Source organism: Falco punctatus (genome assembly GCF_963210335.1).
Source record: "Falco punctatus genome assembly, chromosome: 3".
In the NCBI taxonomy this organism is placed as follows: Eukaryota; Metazoa; Chordata; class Aves; order Falconiformes; family Falconidae; genus Falco; species Falco punctatus.
Genome location: NC_137582.1, coordinates 58,704,104 through 58,722,477, shown reverse-complemented (window position 1 = coordinate 58,722,477; position 18,374 = coordinate 58,704,104). Strand labels below are relative to the sequence as shown.

The 18,374-nt window shown below is 39.5% G+C and overlaps 1 protein-coding gene and 1 long non-coding RNA gene across 8 annotated transcripts in view; one reads left to right on the top strand and one right to left on the bottom strand.

Annotated features, from left to right (window-relative positions):
• The window catches only part of LOC308061438, a 35,698-nt gene extending 17,621 nt beyond the window's left edge, over nucleotides 1–18,077 (bottom strand). The window contains exon 1 of the long non-coding RNA XR_013927227.1: nucleotides 1–18,077. This exon is cut by the window's left edge and continues 10,429 nt beyond it. This is a non-coding gene — a long non-coding RNA (uncharacterized lncRNA).
• The window catches only part of DLGAP1 (DLG associated protein 1), a 358,503-nt gene that overhangs the window by 290,642 nt on the left and 49,487 nt on the right, over nucleotides 1–18,374 (top strand). For all 7 annotated transcript variants that reach the window (XM_080381374.1, XM_080381373.1, XM_080381371.1 and 4 more), the window contains one exon: nucleotides 18,001–18,374. In XM_080381374.1, coding sequence (XP_080237500.1) covers nucleotides 18,001–18,374 — 374 coding nt within the window. The remainder of the gene's footprint in view (nucleotides 1–18,000) is intronic.

Sequence of the window (18,374 nt, the reverse complement as noted above, 5' to 3'; positions counted from 1 at the left end):
GAACAGTTTATTTTTGTTGAGTTGGGTTGCCTTAGCTATGTCTCTGAGAATACTGTGAGCCCTCTGACAACAGGTCAACTGCAAACAGTACAGCCAAAACTTGTTCACAGCAGACAGGGAAATTGCATTTCATACATAATTCACAATGTGCTACAGTGAATCCATAAGGTCAATATCTGTTGTTAACTCAGAGGAAATCAGAGAGGAAAGAAAGGAGCATTTCTTCTCTCTGATCTTTGAAAGAGCTGTCTACAAACTGCTGATTTCCATTGCACAGTGCTAGACAAACAGCAAAGTGGAGCCCTTCTGCACATTTACAACCACTGTATCCGAGACAGATAAACTCTGAGGCTAGAATAGTATCTCTTTGTGTTCAGATTTTCATCTCAGAGCTTGACAAAAATGGAGAAAAGGGAGTAAATACAAATAGGTGCAACTGTGTGCAGCAATGTGCTGGAGTTGTTTAGCATTGGGATTCCTCTTGCCTAATTGGCCATCCAAAATTAGACATCTGGGCCTGCCATTCAGTACAGGGAGGGGGGCAGACACTGCCAAAAGGCAGTTCATCCCATCCAAATATAGCTGTTGTAAGGAGAGTGGGATAAATTACTTGCCCAGAGTGCATGTGTTTTCTAGGCATTTATAGCCATTGGTACAGGCTTTTCCAGATTTTTCCTCTTTTTGTTTTCTGGCAATATTTGCTGAGTGGATTGTGAGTGTGCTTTGCATTTGTTTCAGATTTCCTTTCACAGCAAGGAACGGAAATTATACAGGTTGAAATTACCCAGCATACAGGAGTCAGGTTGTAACTGGGATTTCCAGAAAAACAGTACCACATCACGGCATAACCAGCATGCTGGAAAACTTCAGGCATTTTGGGCATACGTTATGCGCTGAGTAGGCGCTTACATGGGGATTTTATCCTTCTGGACAAAGAGTGTGACATTTGCTGCATTGTTATAGAAAGCAGAACAGCACGTGCACAAGAAGCTAGTAGTAGAAGGACGCATTGAACTACCAGGCAGAAAAACTACTGTCCTGAGAGTCTGTAAGGAAGGAGGAATTTGACTGTAATCACACCGGCTTGCAGGAAACAGCGAGACTCAGGAAGAGCATCTGAAAGGCTGCAATGTGAGGCAGGGCTGAGGAGGGGGTGGAAGGATTGGAGAGAGGCCACGGCAGAAAACACAGGGAGTGTTTGTCTTAGAGAGAGAGAGAGATGGACACCCTGAGGTAAAGGGCTTCTTTTTCGTACAGGCAGCATGTTCTTGTTTGCCTAGATGCTTTCTTGAATGGAAAACCACTCAGGAACAGTCAGGACAAAGTCAGGAGAACGATGTGTGTGTCTGTGTGTCAGTGAGGGAGAAGGGAGTAGTATTTCTGTGAGCAGTGCTCACACGGCCACATGAGGGCTAACAAAAACTGAAAAGGCAGCTATTCTCTCCCTGGATGTAATTTGCAAACCATCATTAATTAAATAATGCTGTCCTTTTCTTTCCAGACTAGCTTAAGCTGTAATGGAGCGTAATCTGTTGAATAATAAATATCCTTGTGTTTCACGGAATGTTCTTTTTCTACATAATGATGCATGTCAAGAAGAAATCTATGGTTCTCCTTGAACATCTCCAAAGTTGTTTAGATTTGGCTTTTTAACAAGCTCTAAATGTAATTACTACAAAGGAGTATCACAAGGCAACGTTTCCCAAACTGTGTGAGCTGCCAGGCTCTGTAGGTGGCTTGCAGATGGTCTGGAGACCATATTAAAATAATAGAATCATAAACCGGAGAGTTAAAACATGGGTGATAAGAGTGCCAAGCAGGCTGCAAATGTGTGGCTGGAATTTCATTTACAAACGTAAGGGATGGGCCCAAAGGCTGCTCACCAATGGAAGAACCTATGAGTTTTCACCAACTTCTCTGGTGTTCTGCATGGGTCAGTCTTTGCATCCAACAAAACCCTTTTGTATGCAAACGGCTGGGAAGGCAACCTGTGGGCTGTCTGCTTTATGCCATTGTGTAGGGCAAGGATTTGAATGCGTTTGAGCAAAACCAGTGTCCCATCAATGGTGGGCAAGTGGAGCCAGTGAGCCACTGAGGCTGCTTCTGACCCGCATTGCCACATGCCATATATCAGCTTCCACATCAAAAAGACAAGCAGGTTGCGTGTGATCTATTACCTGTATACTTGACCAGACAGTAGAGTGGACTCACCTGCCTGCTTTGCCTGCAGTTCTGGAAGCACAAGAAAGCTGTAAATCTGATAGGTGCTGCCCATTAGGCTGGGGTTACAGCTGCTTGGTAGCACTGGAACGGGTGCCGCTGGCATACTGGTGATCTGACTATTTCTGAACATACACATTTAAATGGTCACACAAAAAACATCCTGCAAAAAACAAATATCCTCAAATGCTGCTTCTTATTCCAAATTCAAACCTGTTATGTTTTCGTGAATTCCAAAAGGAAATATTTAGTCCATGCAAATTACCTTTTTAACCTATAAATGGCTAATAAAATATTTATAATCTTTATATTCTATTCAATAGTACATAAAAAATGACATGGATATGTGTCTTTCTTTTCTCCAAGCCTGTGTACTAAATGAACACAAAATGGCTACTTTCCATTATGCTCTGGCCTCCTTAGTGACTGGCGCGTTCAGTTTACAACACAAAACAGGTCTGTATCTGCATTGTGCAAACTACAGCTCTCTGCTGAGCATCCAGACAAAACCCCCAAATCTGCATAACTTCAAATGCTGGGGTAGAAAATCTAGGGGTTTAATTTTATTTTCTAAGAGAAGCTAACTTGCAAAGAATTTCTGTTCTTTTTTACCCTGTGCTAGACACAGATGATTAGTCTGAAAGGTAAAGAAAATTCTCTTCAATTAAATGAATCTATTCATACTTAGATGAGCTATTCTTCTGCTTTGGCAACCTGTGGAAATGGTAATCTAATCATGCCACAGAACTAGTATCCAATACGCTGAAAGCTTGTAATTCACAGCTCAAGGGGAATGTGGAAGATAGTTGAGAATGCAGTAATTATAGGGCTGGTGCTAGAATGAGCAGTGAAATAACGTGTATTATTTTGCTCATAAGCAGAAATTTTTTTTTAGCCCATAGCAAGCAGGTTGCACGAGTAACCGAGCTGCAGGGTTTTTGTCTTTGACACAAAGCCGTAGGACATCTGGTGCTATTAACTGTAATTCCCTCTGTGTCCCAGTAACACCTTTATACAAATATATGCACATGCATGTACGCTTACCTTAAAGCTGAAGAAAACTATTTCCAGAAAACACATTTCCGAATATCTCTTTATATGCTGTTCTGTGAAGCGAAGAACTGGCAGGGAACTAAGCTGCCAAACCAGTTAATGCTGGGCACACCAACCTCTTAGCTTTAATCTGTGGTGTCAAATAAAATCATTTATCTGTAGGAAAGGCTCACTTGGACACCTTCACCCTTACCTAGAAGGGCCCATGACACTGGTTGAGCCCTTGATGTTCTTCTGCTCTCTTCCCATAGCATTCCACTTTTGAGGTTTCAGCCTTTTATTTACTGCAAGTTCTATGTGTTTTCATGTAGTTTTGGGGTGGTTTATGGTTTGTGTCAGAATGGTTAGTGCTACGAGATACTTTGGGATTTAATATGATTGCATGGAAGCTGTGGATAGACCAAATAATCCCTCCCAGTGTCATATGCCAAGGCATGTCAAATGCTACCCAAAAGGAGCATCCTGTAAGAAACCAAAGACACTAAAGCACACCCTGAAATTTGTTGCATCGTATAAAATGGGAACGAAAGCAAAACTCAAAGGCAGAGGTCAAGATTAACATAATTCTGTATGTGCATGCATGGGTAGTTGTATTTGTGTGTTCAGACAAGTACATGCACACAGGTATTTATTGTACTCATAGACTCCTCTTTCTTACTCAACATACATTCCCAGTGCCTTGCTTACCTGTCACCCAAAAGCATGTTATACAACGTAGAGTAAAATTTTCTGAATGTATTTCCAAGAATAATAATGTCCATATTGTTTTTATTGGAAAATTGCATGTGCACAGTCACAATTCATCTTGCCTCTGCCTCATCTGGCAAAGTGCAAAAAAACATTGTGCAGACAGGAACATGTGTTAATGATGTAACTGATGTTAAAATTGTCACGTAGGATGAATTTCACACATGGCAGGCTGTGGAAGGTCATGGAAAGCTCAGTTCTTGACCAAGTGGCATGCAGAACCCTGAAGAATGTGAAATGTAGCCTTTTAAACACAGTTTTTCTTTTGACAACATGTAATTTATGGGGGAGGAGGAAGTACCATTGACTCAGTTTTCCTTAGTGAGGCTAATACAATGATCTAGGAGGTCTTACTTTTAACTTGTAGCAGTGGAAGTGATGAAAACAAAGCTCTGGAACATTTCAGAGCAGCTTAGGATGCTTTTAAAACTGAAAGCTCTTTGACTGTAATACTAACTTAAATTAGAGTGAATAGTGCCTTCCAGCCTGAAGTACTCTAACACACTCAACAGAGCTGAAGTCCATTCTGTTGTGTGAACATGGCAAGGTTTGAAGTTATTGTCTTCTCTTTTCTGTCATGACAGGTCTTGCACTTTTTCCTTTATCATTATAGGGTTGTTCATAAATACATTTATTTTCCCTTTTAAGAGTCTAAATTCCACTGCTTGTGCTTAAAGATAGACACAAAGAGTCCCTCACAGACATACATAAAGAACAATAAGGGTATGCTTTTTCAAACTCACGATTTAGATTTTTATATTAAAAAAAAAAAGTTCCTGTATTTTTTTTCTTGAATGATAGACAAATATTAGAAAAGAAGATAAATGGTGGGGGGGATCCTCTAGACCAGTGGCTTTTTGCTTGGCTCTAGGGGGTTAAAAAGAAATTGTTCACAAGAGGAAAATAGGGAGGAAAAATACAAAGCAATCTTGTCCTGTTGAGATGACACTTTTCTCTTGATAAACAGGTCAAATCAGCAGGTTCCCAATCTCAAAGAAAACTGCTGTGGTGGCCTACTTGGCTGTTAATACATAGCACATTCAAGACATATAGAAAAGTCAACTGAATGGGATAACAAGGAAAATATGACTCATCCACAGTCCTAAGTGCCAAGTTCAGGAGAACTGTTAAGGAAGTTCCTTTTCATTTTATAAGTACATTTCACTTCTGGTGTACATGGATTAAACAGTAATTTTATATGGAAAACAATGACATTGTGGATGTAATAAGCTGCCTTTCAAATTATTGAAATCTAACTGTTCGTGCTTTTTGTAACCATTCTGAAGGTAGGGAAGTCTGTGCCCTGAGAAATCTTAGACAGAGGCAAGTTCACACACACATTTTGTTGCTCTTTTCTTCACCCAATTCAGCCAATACCTTGAATATTGCCCTTTTTAGTCTTTAAAGGCTGAAGAGAATCAGACGTGCCAGCAATTTGACAGACTTGGAGGAATACAAAGGTGACAGGAGGAGACTGCTGGCTCAGCGTGCTGCCCTCCTCTCTGCAGCAAAGTCTCCCTAAATCCAGAAATTGTCCAGAAGTACCGTGGTCATTCCAAAATAACTCTTCATCTGGGTACGCTTAACCCCAAATAAAAAGCGGGGGTGCATAAATGTATGGAGTAATTATGCATAAAAATGCATAATTACTCCAAAGTAATAACTTTTCTGGAAAACGTCCAACTAGCCTCAAACTGTCCTCTCAGCTGGGCGCAGTGCAGCCGTGGATGCTGCTGCTGTGACCTACAGCTACGCACAGTCTGTATATCTTCTTAGATCCCCCGTGATAAAAAGTAAATTATATTAATATTGTTGGTAAAAAGAGCTGACTGATTTACTCACTGGAACTGATTTTAATCTTGAATTTATAATTTTTGCCAGTTCCCAAGTTGTTTATGAACAGTCCTCATTATTACAGATGTATTTGTTTATCATTTGTTAACAGACAATTTATGAAAAGCAGACCCTGGCCTGTGGATTATTCATCATCTGTCCATTTTAATTATTTGCTTTTTGCGCTGGGTGATTGGCATTTGACAGTGATACTGTTCAGACTCTGTAATTTGATGAGAATAACAAATAATGAAAAACCACATGTTCTCAGCAATGTTAACCAGGCAGATAAAGGTGCTGGTATTAAGACAGACATTCTTTAAACATCCGTGCAAACAGAAATTGAGGTCATGTAAAGGTTTTCAAGCAAAGCAGAGCTGAACTGAACAGCCTGAGCTGAACCCGGTTGCATGTTGCTCTCCTGAGCATCCTTGTTTTCATCAAATGTTCACAGCTATCTGTATTAGTTTGTATTTATTTATTTGTTTTTAAATATTTTATGACCAATGTGGACAAGAGGATCCAGACCTGACTCTAACCCTTTCTTTCACATCCTGTAAGCCTGTGGGAGCGTCTTCAGTCAGAAGTCTGGGTTACCTTCTGATTCACCGTGAGCCAGCAAAGTCTCAGACAGATTTTTGTTCCAAAAGAAACACCATGTTTGTAGGAGAAGTAGGTGTGTGTGACAAAGGGGTCATATTAGAGGAGTGACTAAGAAGAGGAAGTTTCAGGCTGGGGCAGAAAATGGTAGGAAGAGAGCTCAAAAATTGGAGCATTGGTTAAGGATTTGATCTTTCCTGCATCTCATAGACTTAGAGGTGTAGAAGATTTGCTATGTGCATGTGAAATTGTACAGACTTGTAGGATTCACTTTGCTGGCATTTGCAAAGATTTTGTATTGGCCTTGTGATATTCAGAAAGAATTCCTGTAGTCTAGAGATTCAAAAGGTCTTACTTTCAAGTGTCAAAATTCGTTTGGGTGAGTTTTCTTTCTCTTCTTATGTATTAAATAGATGGCCTGGGTCTACCTTTTAACTCAGCCAGCAGAAAATGTCTGGGTTTAGCTTTTAACTAAGCCAGTATAAAATGCATCATTCATTTTTAATAATTATGTAAATGTGAGAAACGCTAATATTATTTTGCTGTCTAGGGGTTAGAGAAAAGGGAGGTTTATCTCAGGCTGAGAGCATAAGCACTAATTCCAAAATCTCTGGCTAAATAGAATTCTAAGTGGAAAATAAATAATATGTGAATTGGGGAGAGAAAAGTTCATTCGAATTGGTTTTTTACTGTGACAATGCTTCTTGTCCTTGTGGAAATTATGTAAAATAAACCTCTGATTTTTGCCACTGGAATGACTATGTGAATTCAGCCATCAGAGTTTCAGGATCATGTTGGCAAGTTTTAAAATTTCCACCTGTACTAAACTGATTTTTTTAAAATAAAAGAGAAACAAACAAAAAAAAAAAGAAGGAAATAAAAGCTGTTGGACTATCATCAGACACGCAGCTGATGTCTCCAAGGAAGTTACAGGAGTTTGTATCTGACAACTCCTACAAACTTCGAAACTGAATTTCTTCAAGGCCTCTTTTACAGGCATTTTTTTAATGAATGGAGAAATATGTGGAAAGAAATGAGAACAACTCACTTAAAAGTAACACAAGACTGGTCTGTCCTCTTTCATGTGTGCCAGGGCTACCATCTTCCTTTGTCTAAATGTCTTCTGGGAACTGGTGATGTCCTCTTGCTAGTTCGGGTCTCCCAACAAGAAGTGATTCTTGTGTCCAGATTTGTTTAAATGCTTTTATCTGTAAACTGTGGTGACCACGAGTGAGATGTCAATATTTTTTGTACTCAGGACAGGCAGGCTGATCATTAGGAATTTCTCACACCAAACCAGTATTTTCAGCTGATCTGTTGCATTATTAACTAGGACTCTTGTCATAGACACAAGCAAATAGATAAAAAGATTAGGTCACTCACAGTGACCTCCAACCTGTCACTGAGCAAGGCTGAAAATTGTTAATTTGAATGTAAATGGGAAATCAGGGTTTGATGTAGATTTTCATTCCTTTCAAGACAGAATATGTTTCATACACATTTTCCATATGCCTTCATCACCAAGCAATTCATTTTTTTTCTACAGTTTGAAAAAAGTTAACGTCTTCAAGCTTAAGTCAGTTTTGCTATTTTACCTGAAATTAGATCAAAGATAATTATAATTTCTTGTGTAAACCCTTTGTCTACATTTCCTTCTCATTTGAGAAGGGATTGGATTTTCCCCCACGGCGCTAGAGGATCTGCCCTGACAGGTGACTTTTAACAGGTCATCTGATAACCTTATCAGGGAGGCAGAACTTTTGAGCTGGGTCATAATTCTCTCTCAGGTGACAAGTCACTCTTCAGCCTGGAGCATGGATTTAGTCATAATTTTCATTCTTCCCTTCCTTCTTCCTGCTGCAAGCAGTTCTTGCATTTGCTTTTGGTTTGGTTTTGGTTTGGTTTTGGTTTTTTTAGGAAACATACAAGAACAACTTGTTTGTTTTAGATATTCCTGCTTGGGCTGGAACACCCCAAAAGCATTAAGCACACTAAAAAATGCAGTACTGGCTGCTTAAAAACAAGTCAGTACTTCACACTGAACAGATGTTCTTGTTCAATACCCAGATGATACTTTCCTTCCTGAATGCTGGTTTTCTAAATTTATGTTTATTAGTAATTATCTATAAGAATAATATAATGTGGTGTTTTACCTGCATAGCTCTTCTGAGTTACAGTGAACTACATTGAAGCTGGTAGAAAGATTATGTATGTCAATTCTTGTGGTGCTTCATAGCAATTTATAGTAGCTAAAAAGTTGTTCATGTTGTTTTTATCAATCACATTCTTCTTCTAGTTTGTATTGGCTTTTATTTTCTTGTCTTTGGCATTTGACTTTCTTCCCAACATATATCTGATTGAAACACAGCAGCCCTTCATCATTGCTGTCATTTGAATAACTTTTAACTCTTAGCCAAACTATTTAATATAATCTTAGATATCAAGTAGCATAAAATAAGATTCTCAAAACAAATCGAAAGGTAGACTTTTGAGATTATATGAAAGCAGTAAAGCCTTCATGTCACTGGGGACTGAGCAGAAAAGCTAAAGTACATACTTTCTTTCAAGAGTTTAAGGATATCCGAGTCCTTTGCTGGATCAGGTGACAAAGTGCTTTCTGCTGTGAGGAATCACAGCCTATACTCATCAGCATCATGAGGTAGTTTGCTTAATAAAGTAGGTGGCTACTGTACCAAAAACAGTAAATTCCATCTCACAAAGGTTGTATTAAACACATTTGAATAGTCTATGTCAAAACTTAAAAGCTTCTGAACAGCCTTAGGTTTGAATAACATGCAAAACTGGTGTACCTACATTTCTGTATTTGCTGTGTATACCAGTCCCCTAATGACTGGAGGAATATAACTGTCTCATAGTGCAGAACTTTCCCAGTGTGGGTCAGCTTTGAAAAGTTCGTTAGTAACAATGCTTCTCACTGTGCTCTGTGTTTTATTGTAGCTTTTAAAAATTTCCAGACATAAAAGTAACCAAACCATGCAGGCACAAACGAACTCAAACAGAACAACCCTGAGAACTGATTTCGACCCAGAAAGTTAAAGAGGGCTCTTAAACTTCAAAATTGTTATTGGGTTAAATTGTACCTGTACAGTTTTCAGTGGATTCAAATGAATGCAACTGATAACAATGTACAGCTTGTTTGCACAGCATGGCATAAAAGGAAATCAGTTTAAAATCATTGAACTGATACAGTCAATTGGAACAAACTCTTTGAGGGAATCGCTCTTATTTCCACTGCATTTCCATTTAAGTTTAAAAAAAGACCTTATCAGTCATATCCACTTCTAAATGTGTCCACATTAGGAGTGAGTTTCTAGCAATTTAAACTAATTTATTTCTAAGGCAATCTAGAAGCATCACTAATAAAATTCTGTGAGACCAGCTTGATACCAGTGTGTGCAATGATACAGAATTCTGCTTACCTTACCTTAAGTTTATTAAGTGTTCAGAAAACCACTGGGAGTAAAAACCAGCAGAAGCTTGTTTTCTTGCTAACAGCAGCAGCAAAGAAAAAAGGTACATTTCCAGATTGAGGAAGAGGGAACAACTTTTACAGTCTCTTTTATTTTTCTTACAAAGAAATCACACTTTGAAATGTCAATAACTCATCCAAATACTGCCTTTTGAAAGACAGTTGCAGTGAAGAGCTTAAAAAGACAATCCTTGCAGTAACGTCAAGAACAGTGATGTCCAACTACATTAATATCTAGCTAACTTAAACGTCACATGGTCAGATTACTCAGAGATAATTGGCTTGCTTAAGTCTCCTCTAAGTTCACAGGTTAGTTTCTGGGATTCACATATTTACAAGAGGAGAGTCCTAATTATTCTCTAGTCCACCACCTATGTGACAAAAGCTGTACAATTTCAACATACAATTTCTCCACCAAATTTATGACAAGCTTCTCCTAAAACGACTGACTGCTAAACTTGCTTTATCATCACTCAGCTGCATTGCCACCACAGGAGAATGAGAGATTGGCAGCAAAGGCTCAGGAAGAACAAAAGGCAGCGCTTCTTAACAAACTGTGAAGAATGGTATGACCCACAGTACTTGCTTCAGGAGAGCTTTAGTAACATGTGGGCTTAGCTCTGACCACACATCCACCCTAATGTATCTCCACATTTGATAGGGTTTAAGTCTCCTATGTATTGGCTGCTCAGATATTAAATAGTCCATCTGAACTGAAGGGAAAACTTGCAAGAGTATACTAATATGTCCAGCACCAGCAGTTACAAATATTATATGATAATTTCAAGGAACAGCACCTACAGTAACACGCCCAAACAGAGTGTAAAGTGTGGGCTCCACTGTGGCACACTCACTTTTGGCATGTTGAAAGAACTACTGTTATAGTCTGGAAATTAGGTTGTGTATTCACAGTTCAGGTCAGGTTTTCAAGGTTCCAGATCCAATTCAGAAATGTAAATAGGAGACAGGTTTACAAGCAATGAGCTCCAAGAACTTGCAACGTGCATTTATAGCTAAAGTCTTTACAGTCAACCATTCCTCAGTAGGCAAAAAAATAAGGGATTAGTTTTTCAGACTGTGCTTGGATTTGAAACTTATTAAATACATCTTCCTATCTAAGGTAGCTAAATATTTGCAGGGAGTTCAACCCCCTGTGTTTCTGAAAATCCAGGCTTTGTTTCTTGCACTGTGTTTTTACTTAAATAGCTGCTTACATATATGTGTCTGTATTTGGTTAGCACAACTCCACATTAAAAGAATAATTCCCATTTTGTTTTATTAACAGTATTGCCAGAGGGAAAAAGATGCAAATTTTTGAATTTGAGAGTGCTGCAGTAACACATAACAAAGTGTAATATCAAAGTGCCAGTGAAGTTGCTTCCTGGAAAATATATGGGAAAAGGATCTGATTTCATCAAGCTGCATATTATTACATTTATTTACTGTTACATACTCTTAGTCTAAGTGGGATAAAACTACCATATTTCACAAGGTTTCCTCTGTTTTCCATAAATGCCTTTTATAAGATTAATGTGTTGATATTCAGAAAGCTTATTAATTTCATACCATGGTGATTTTATGACATGTAAGTTCTGAAACATAAAATATTTTTAAATCTACTTTTTTTAAACCTAAAATTATACTGTGTCTCCTGTTTTCCATGACTGCTCCAAAATTGGGGGGGGGGGGGGGGGGGGCGGGGAAGTATGAAATATTTGGTGAAGTATTTAAGTGCAGAAAGTATTTGAATGGTTCGCTAGGCTTAGTTTAAGCTATAGATCAAGAAGTGTTTCCCTGATTTGCTCAGAAAAAAAATACTGTACAGATCAAAAGAGATGGTAAATAATTCACATGCTAACTAAAAAAGGCCACAGTGCTGTATTGTTTTTCTCTCTTTTGTTTCACTCTTCTTCAACATGCTTCATTGAATGTAGAGGTTGATGTTCGGTATCAGATACCTTCTACCATGACTGTTTTAAAGCAGTTTGAATTTTCAAAGCTCTTGGAAAGCATCTGTCCAGGACAGACTCACATCCTCATCCCTGCAGTTCTTGTTGTTTTTCCAGGTGCTTTGTTGGTAGCCAGAGTTTAAGGACAAGGCCAAAATAGTTTCACTTCTGACTTCCATCTCAGCCTGACTGAATTTCAGTTTGAGCAGCTGTTCATATGTCTGTGGGTATATAGCTTCGTCACTTCCCATGGGCCAATGTCTGGGATCGAACCCCTCCGTAAAGCATCACCTCCACAGGTGCGGTGCAGTTTGATCTCATGGAGACAGCTGCTGGCGAAGGAATGGCAGAAAGAAATAGTACTGCTGTCCCCTCCAGCTGCTTGCTCCAGGCAGAAAGGCAAGGCAGTTCATAGGCATTAGCTGTAGTTAACTCTAGGGACTGCACATGGTCATATGCTTACCTATTTATCTGTGTCTTCAGCAGAGATAAAGCCGAGCCCTAATTTTTTGACAACAGTAAAGTTCACAGCTTTTAGGAGTAAAGTATTATAAGCCATCCTAGCAACAATCTGTTTTGGGTAATGACTTTCAGTTTATGTGAATTTTCTAGAGTTTCAGTTGCTTATAGGCTTCTTGGCTTTGAGGCCACATGAGTTGAACTGCTTAAGTTGTGTGCTGTTAATGTACTGGTAGTTTTTATGTATAGAGAAGTAAAGCTACGGCTATATAGTACAGGGAGTGCAGTGTGTCTCATAGGAAGTCTACAATGCACCGAATTTTGTCCGTGCATCCATAATTTGTGGTGATATCCTAGTGATAAACTGCATTTAGCCAACACGTTTGGCTGTCTCAGCTGCTCTCTGTACACTAATTCAGCTTCCCTGGGATAGCAATTAAACTTCTGACTGGCATCAGCAGCTTCCAGCAGCAGACATTCAAAGAAAAAAAATTCTGCTGAACAAATATTCACCTGTCATCCACTGACTATGCACATGCAGATTTTCTAACTCGACCCGTTTGAGATGAAGGGTGAGCCATATGCAGTCTCACACCTCTCCTAGGTTTCAAGAGGTCCTTCACTGTATCCAGCTAGGAAGCTGAAGGCACCTTACTTGCAATGAAAAATTTCCAGCCTTATGAAAAGGTTACCAGCACTGGCTTTTAGACCTCAGAGTACATGGGATATTAAATCTGTGGTGCTATTTTGTGCAGTAAAGGTAGTTTAGATACTTTGTATGGATTTCTGCAGGATTTTAGTTATCAGTTATGCCTGTTTCCTAACCCAGTGTAACCTGGGCTTTCGTCAGATAACATATCTGACTTGGCAGTGGTGGGAGTATGGAAAAAGCATGGCCTTGGCAGAACTCCTGATGGTGTGGTACATAGATTTTCAGTAGTTCTCATATGGGATAATGACATCCGTAGCTCACACTGGTAGTATTCCCTTGGGCAGTTTAAATTCTTATAAAAATCTTTATTTCAGTTTGGTAATAGTAAATCTCTACATCCTCAGAAGCCATCTGCTACATGAAAGCAGTTTTTTATTAAGAAAATTTCATATCAATGTTTTGCACGTAAAAACAACAATACAGGATCTGAAACCCAATTTCCAAGCGTTTCCCCCCAGACCTCAACAAATTAAGGAAATAAGTGCATGGTAAAGAGAATAACAGCTCTATGTAAGTCTAACAAGCCAAATCAAGCACGGCACCTCTGTATGGGGTGCTCTGGGGCTGCAGTTGTGAGACGTGCCTACATCCATGTTTTGTGTTGCAGTTGTGTGAAATGCAAGGGCACTGCTGTTAACACATCTGTTTAACAGACTAAGGTCCGTCTGTGCAGGGTAGAAGAACTGCCTTGTACCTTCATACTTAGCTGTACACAAGTTGTGCCTTTTGCTGCTCCTTTCAAACTGTGGAATTATTCCTCTTTCTCAAGAGAAACACCATTACGTTAATTAACTTTAAATTTGCACTTTCGTTTACTCTTGTATTTGTTAACCAAGTTTATATGAGACTGCCAAATTAGAAAGATATTGCTCACATACCTCATCACTTGAACTGTTCAAAGTACTGCATGAATTTGATCTCTTCACAAATATTACTCTGCCTTGGGGTTCTCCTGAGCACCCATTCACTGAACGAAAAATTTGTGTTTGCATGCTGATGTTTGTTCCCAAGGGCTCATCTCCCTAGTGAGCATGTTTAAACAACTGAAGTGATCTTACAATGAAACATTCAAATTCAAGCCTTTATTATTATGCAATCTGGGATTATGTTTTTTTATCATTAGACTTCCCTCTGAACTGGGTGGTTGACACTCCCTGTTCCAAATTCCTGTCCCATGAGCTAGTTGTTTGGAAATACTGGCTAGGAGGACAAACACCATGACTTTTTTTTTTGTTAATCTGGAGAAAGTGCTTTTCCATAGGTATTTGGGATTAAACTGTAACCTGAAGGCAGGCCACAGAAACAGGATAAAGATCAAAAGGAAAAGGAGAGCATTACTTGGTGGATTGATACAGCTGGAAACAGTGGGCCTGATTCAAGGTGCTTTGGGAGTCAGAGGATTCTTGCACATGACTTAACTAGTTTCTGGATTAAACCTTGTATATGTCGCAGGAGAGGAATATATACCCGCTCCAGCAGCATTTGTGCTCTGAAAAATAATATGAAAAGCTAGTCTATACTGTGACAAACTGAGGGTTCATATACACATTTGCTATTCAGAAAAAGACATTTCTGATTAACTCCAAACTCCATGTCTAAACAATATTAATGAAAAATGAGACTACTTTGACTTGACTCTCCAGTCAGATCAGTTTCCATAAAGAACTTTGTTCCTTGATCCATGTCCAAGAATGTATTTATCAGAGAATTTATACAGCCCTTTAAATTCACTTCCTGATGGGTATTAAACTAACTTTCATGTGCAAAACCCCTTGAAAGTTCCCTCTGTGTGAAGTGAGGATTTCTCCATCTCTTTTAAGCATCCCATGATCCTGTAGTCTTCTCTTTCAGAGTCCTGCTACCAGGCAGACCAACTCTGCTGCAGGAGAGTTGGATGGATGAGCTTCCCCTTTGCCCGCAGGGACAGAGCACGTTGATGTGCTCTTCCCACACCAACTGAATGCTCAGGCTCTCTTGGCTACACAGAGAAAGTGCCAGCATTTTGTCATTTTTCTTGGGAAGAACACATTTTGTTTCTCAAGCAGCTTAACATTTAAAATACCATAGCCACTTGAATAGCTGGCAGATCCTTCAGGTTGCCGTGTCACAAGTTGCCAGGTTCTTGAAAGCACCCAGATAAAAACTGATGCACCGAATCCCTTTCATTGTTGTGCTTCAGCCATTTGGAGGGCTCAGCCAGCTACAACATTTCGAGTGCAGCTGCCTCTGACAGCGGCAGCAGCCTGAGCATTGTTTTGTTGTCGTTTCTGCAGAGGAGCGGCAGGAGCTTACATCATTTCCAGTAATGAAGTGCCTGGGGTTCTTTTATGACTTGCACACTCTGCTTCTCCAGAGTTGTACAGTATGTGCTGCGTGACTCCAGGAAACTGAGGATTTGTTTTGACTTGCTAAAAGAACGTTTGCTGTTTCTCTTTACAATTTCACCATATGAGTTGTCAGTTCTCTCCCCCTCTTAAGAATAACTTCAGATTTAATTAGCTGAGTGCAAACATCTTTCATTGCAGTGTGGATTAGACTCCTCATTGAGTACATTTACGAACAGGATGAAAGACATCTTAATCAGGCATTTCTGTATTTGTACTGCTGTGTCCAGAGTGCATGGTAGCTGTCGATAGGGAGTTGCTATTGACTCCCTTTCTGGTGGGGGATGACTAGAGATGTGGGGACCAGTCTTGTTAAGGCTTGTTTTTTGGTTTTGATGCTCTCTCTCTTACCTAAGAGTACTTTTTGAATGTGTTTCATTATCATTTCCCTATCTGCTATGTAAGAAAAATGATATGTGCCTTGCTGGGATGTCCTGAAGATGCTGGCGTATCCCCAGGAGTTCCACAATGACCTTGCCCAGCATATTTTAAATAGTGCAATTTATTCTTTGCTGAATTGCAACGTAGCATTGCACACCAAGCTCTATTAGACAAGTTTGGCACCAGCTTCTCAAAGCGTTACCTGGATATGTATGTGTGTATGTGCTTTGAATTCTTCAGTGGTGAATTTCAGTTTACATTTCCACCACTCAGAGAACATTCTGCAGACCACAAACCACGTGGGTCATCACCCAAGCAGCAGCATCCACAACTCTCCGTAAGCCCAAGCAAACGCTTGTGCTGCAGCAACAGCAACTGATTTACCTGAATGTGCCCAGTCACGACAAATGCTTTTTGGCAGCATCTGAACAGCACAAAAATCACAATCCTCTTTTGTAAAACTGTCACCTTTTCTCTTAGTTTCAGATATCAGCCTTGTCATAAGCACTTTATTAAACACCTTTAACCCCTACCAACTATTCACTTCCCCAGAGTTAAAATTTGACAAGTTCATTTTTAGCCATCTCCTCTCTCAAAAATGCTGTGGTTTCTGTTTGATTCTTCAGAAGTGAATCATAGTTTCAAAACCCTCACTGCTTTAGTGAAACGTTCTTTTTCCATTAGCATTCAATGTGTTTAACATGGGTCCAGACATGTTATCAGAAACTTACGCTACAGTCCTTTAAAAAAATCCCGTGTGATTTCATGCCCTGGAAACACCTTTTACGTTATAACTATTCCTACAGCTATCTGGAGATAGAAGGCATATGGATCTGAGCTAGTCAAATTAATACCATAATGGCTTCTGGCTCAACAAGCACGTACAGTGCAAACACAGAGCAGAACAGCTGTAGTAGAGTTACCTTTTATGTGGGTGGCATAGACGTCTGCCAATTAAAATGATCTGATGAATCATTTCTTGCCATATGATTACTGTTAATAAGAATTTATGTTAACATGTTTGTGTCTGAACTTTGCACAGGTTCATGCCTGCATTTATTTTCTTTAAAAAAATAGAGCATATCATGATTGTTTTTTGTTCTTAATGGACTTTCTTTCCTCATTTGAAAGCATTCCAGAACTCCAGTAATGCAGAGCTGCCAACTAACCCTTAAAGGAAGATGGTTTTATCTCCATGTAGTGCTTTCTGCATGTAATCCTCTGTACATAGTTTTCAACTCAGGAACCTCAAGCTAAACTTCTAAATCCATATAGCACCACTTACACAGAGAGTATGGCCTTCAAAATATGAAAAGAGGAGTCCTCATAAACTTTTATTAAAGCCTCTGTTGCTGCAAACATTTATGTTTACACTTTCCTTTAAGTAGTGCCACTGACTGACAGGCTTTTAGCCATTGACTTCATTGTGTGTAACTCTCTGTGTGGAAAATCAAGCAATTTTTTTTTCCCAGAACTGTTATACTTATAAGAAGACATTTAGGCATGGCAAAATGTTGTTTTAAATATATCCTTAGCAGCTTACAAAGCATTTCAAAGTATTTGAGAAGTCTGTGCAACAAGTGAGATGGTTTATAGCAAGAAATGCACATACCCAAGAATGTTGTTAAGAGTGTTAAGAGACTTTGACCTAGGACGGTTTGGGAATCTCTCTCTGATCAGAAAAATGCAGTTTAAAATTCTACATAAGCTGGGCAAATACAGCAGACAGGGGAGAGAGAGAGAAAACAATTGCAATAAAATTGCATGAAGTAGCTAGGATTAGTGGTTGAGAGACTCATCACTCTTGTGAATCTGTTTGGAAGCCATGAGCAGAACAAACGTTTTGGTGGAAGGACTTATTCCTATGGGACTCAGAACAGTTAGTAGAAAATATGCTGGAGAAAACAATCCTAAAAAGGCTAAGAAGGAACTTGGCAAATAGATAATTTCCCTCCCTCTACTAGCAATTCTGCCACTCGCATTAGTAGGAACAGAGGACACTGATAAGCAAGTACTTCCGTGGGCCTTATGTTGGAACTTTTGGGAGCTCTTTGGCTAACAGCATCCCCTTTACATCTGCTCTGTCCATGTTCACTGATGCTTTGAAACCATATTTGCATCCATTTTCCCTGCAGCATCAATAAATCAAGAACTCTCATACATTTTTTCTAGTGTCATCCTGCATTACCACCTATAAGAAGACACCACCTCCAGTCCCACCAAGAACTACCACCAAACCGTTTATTTCCATCACAGCACAGAGCAGCACAGAGTCTGCCCAAGATGCATATATGGATGGGCATGGACAGAGGGGAGATATCATCAGTCAGTCTGGACTTAGCAACTCCACAGAAAGCTTGGACAGTATGAAGGCACTAACAGCTGCTATTGAAGCTGCCAATGCACAAATCCATGGCCCTGCAAGTCAGCATGTAGGGAACAATACTGCCACCGTCACCACCACCACAACCATTGCCACCGTTGCAGTAGAAGATAGAAAGAAGGACCACTTCAAGAAAAACAGATGCTTATCTATTGGAATACAG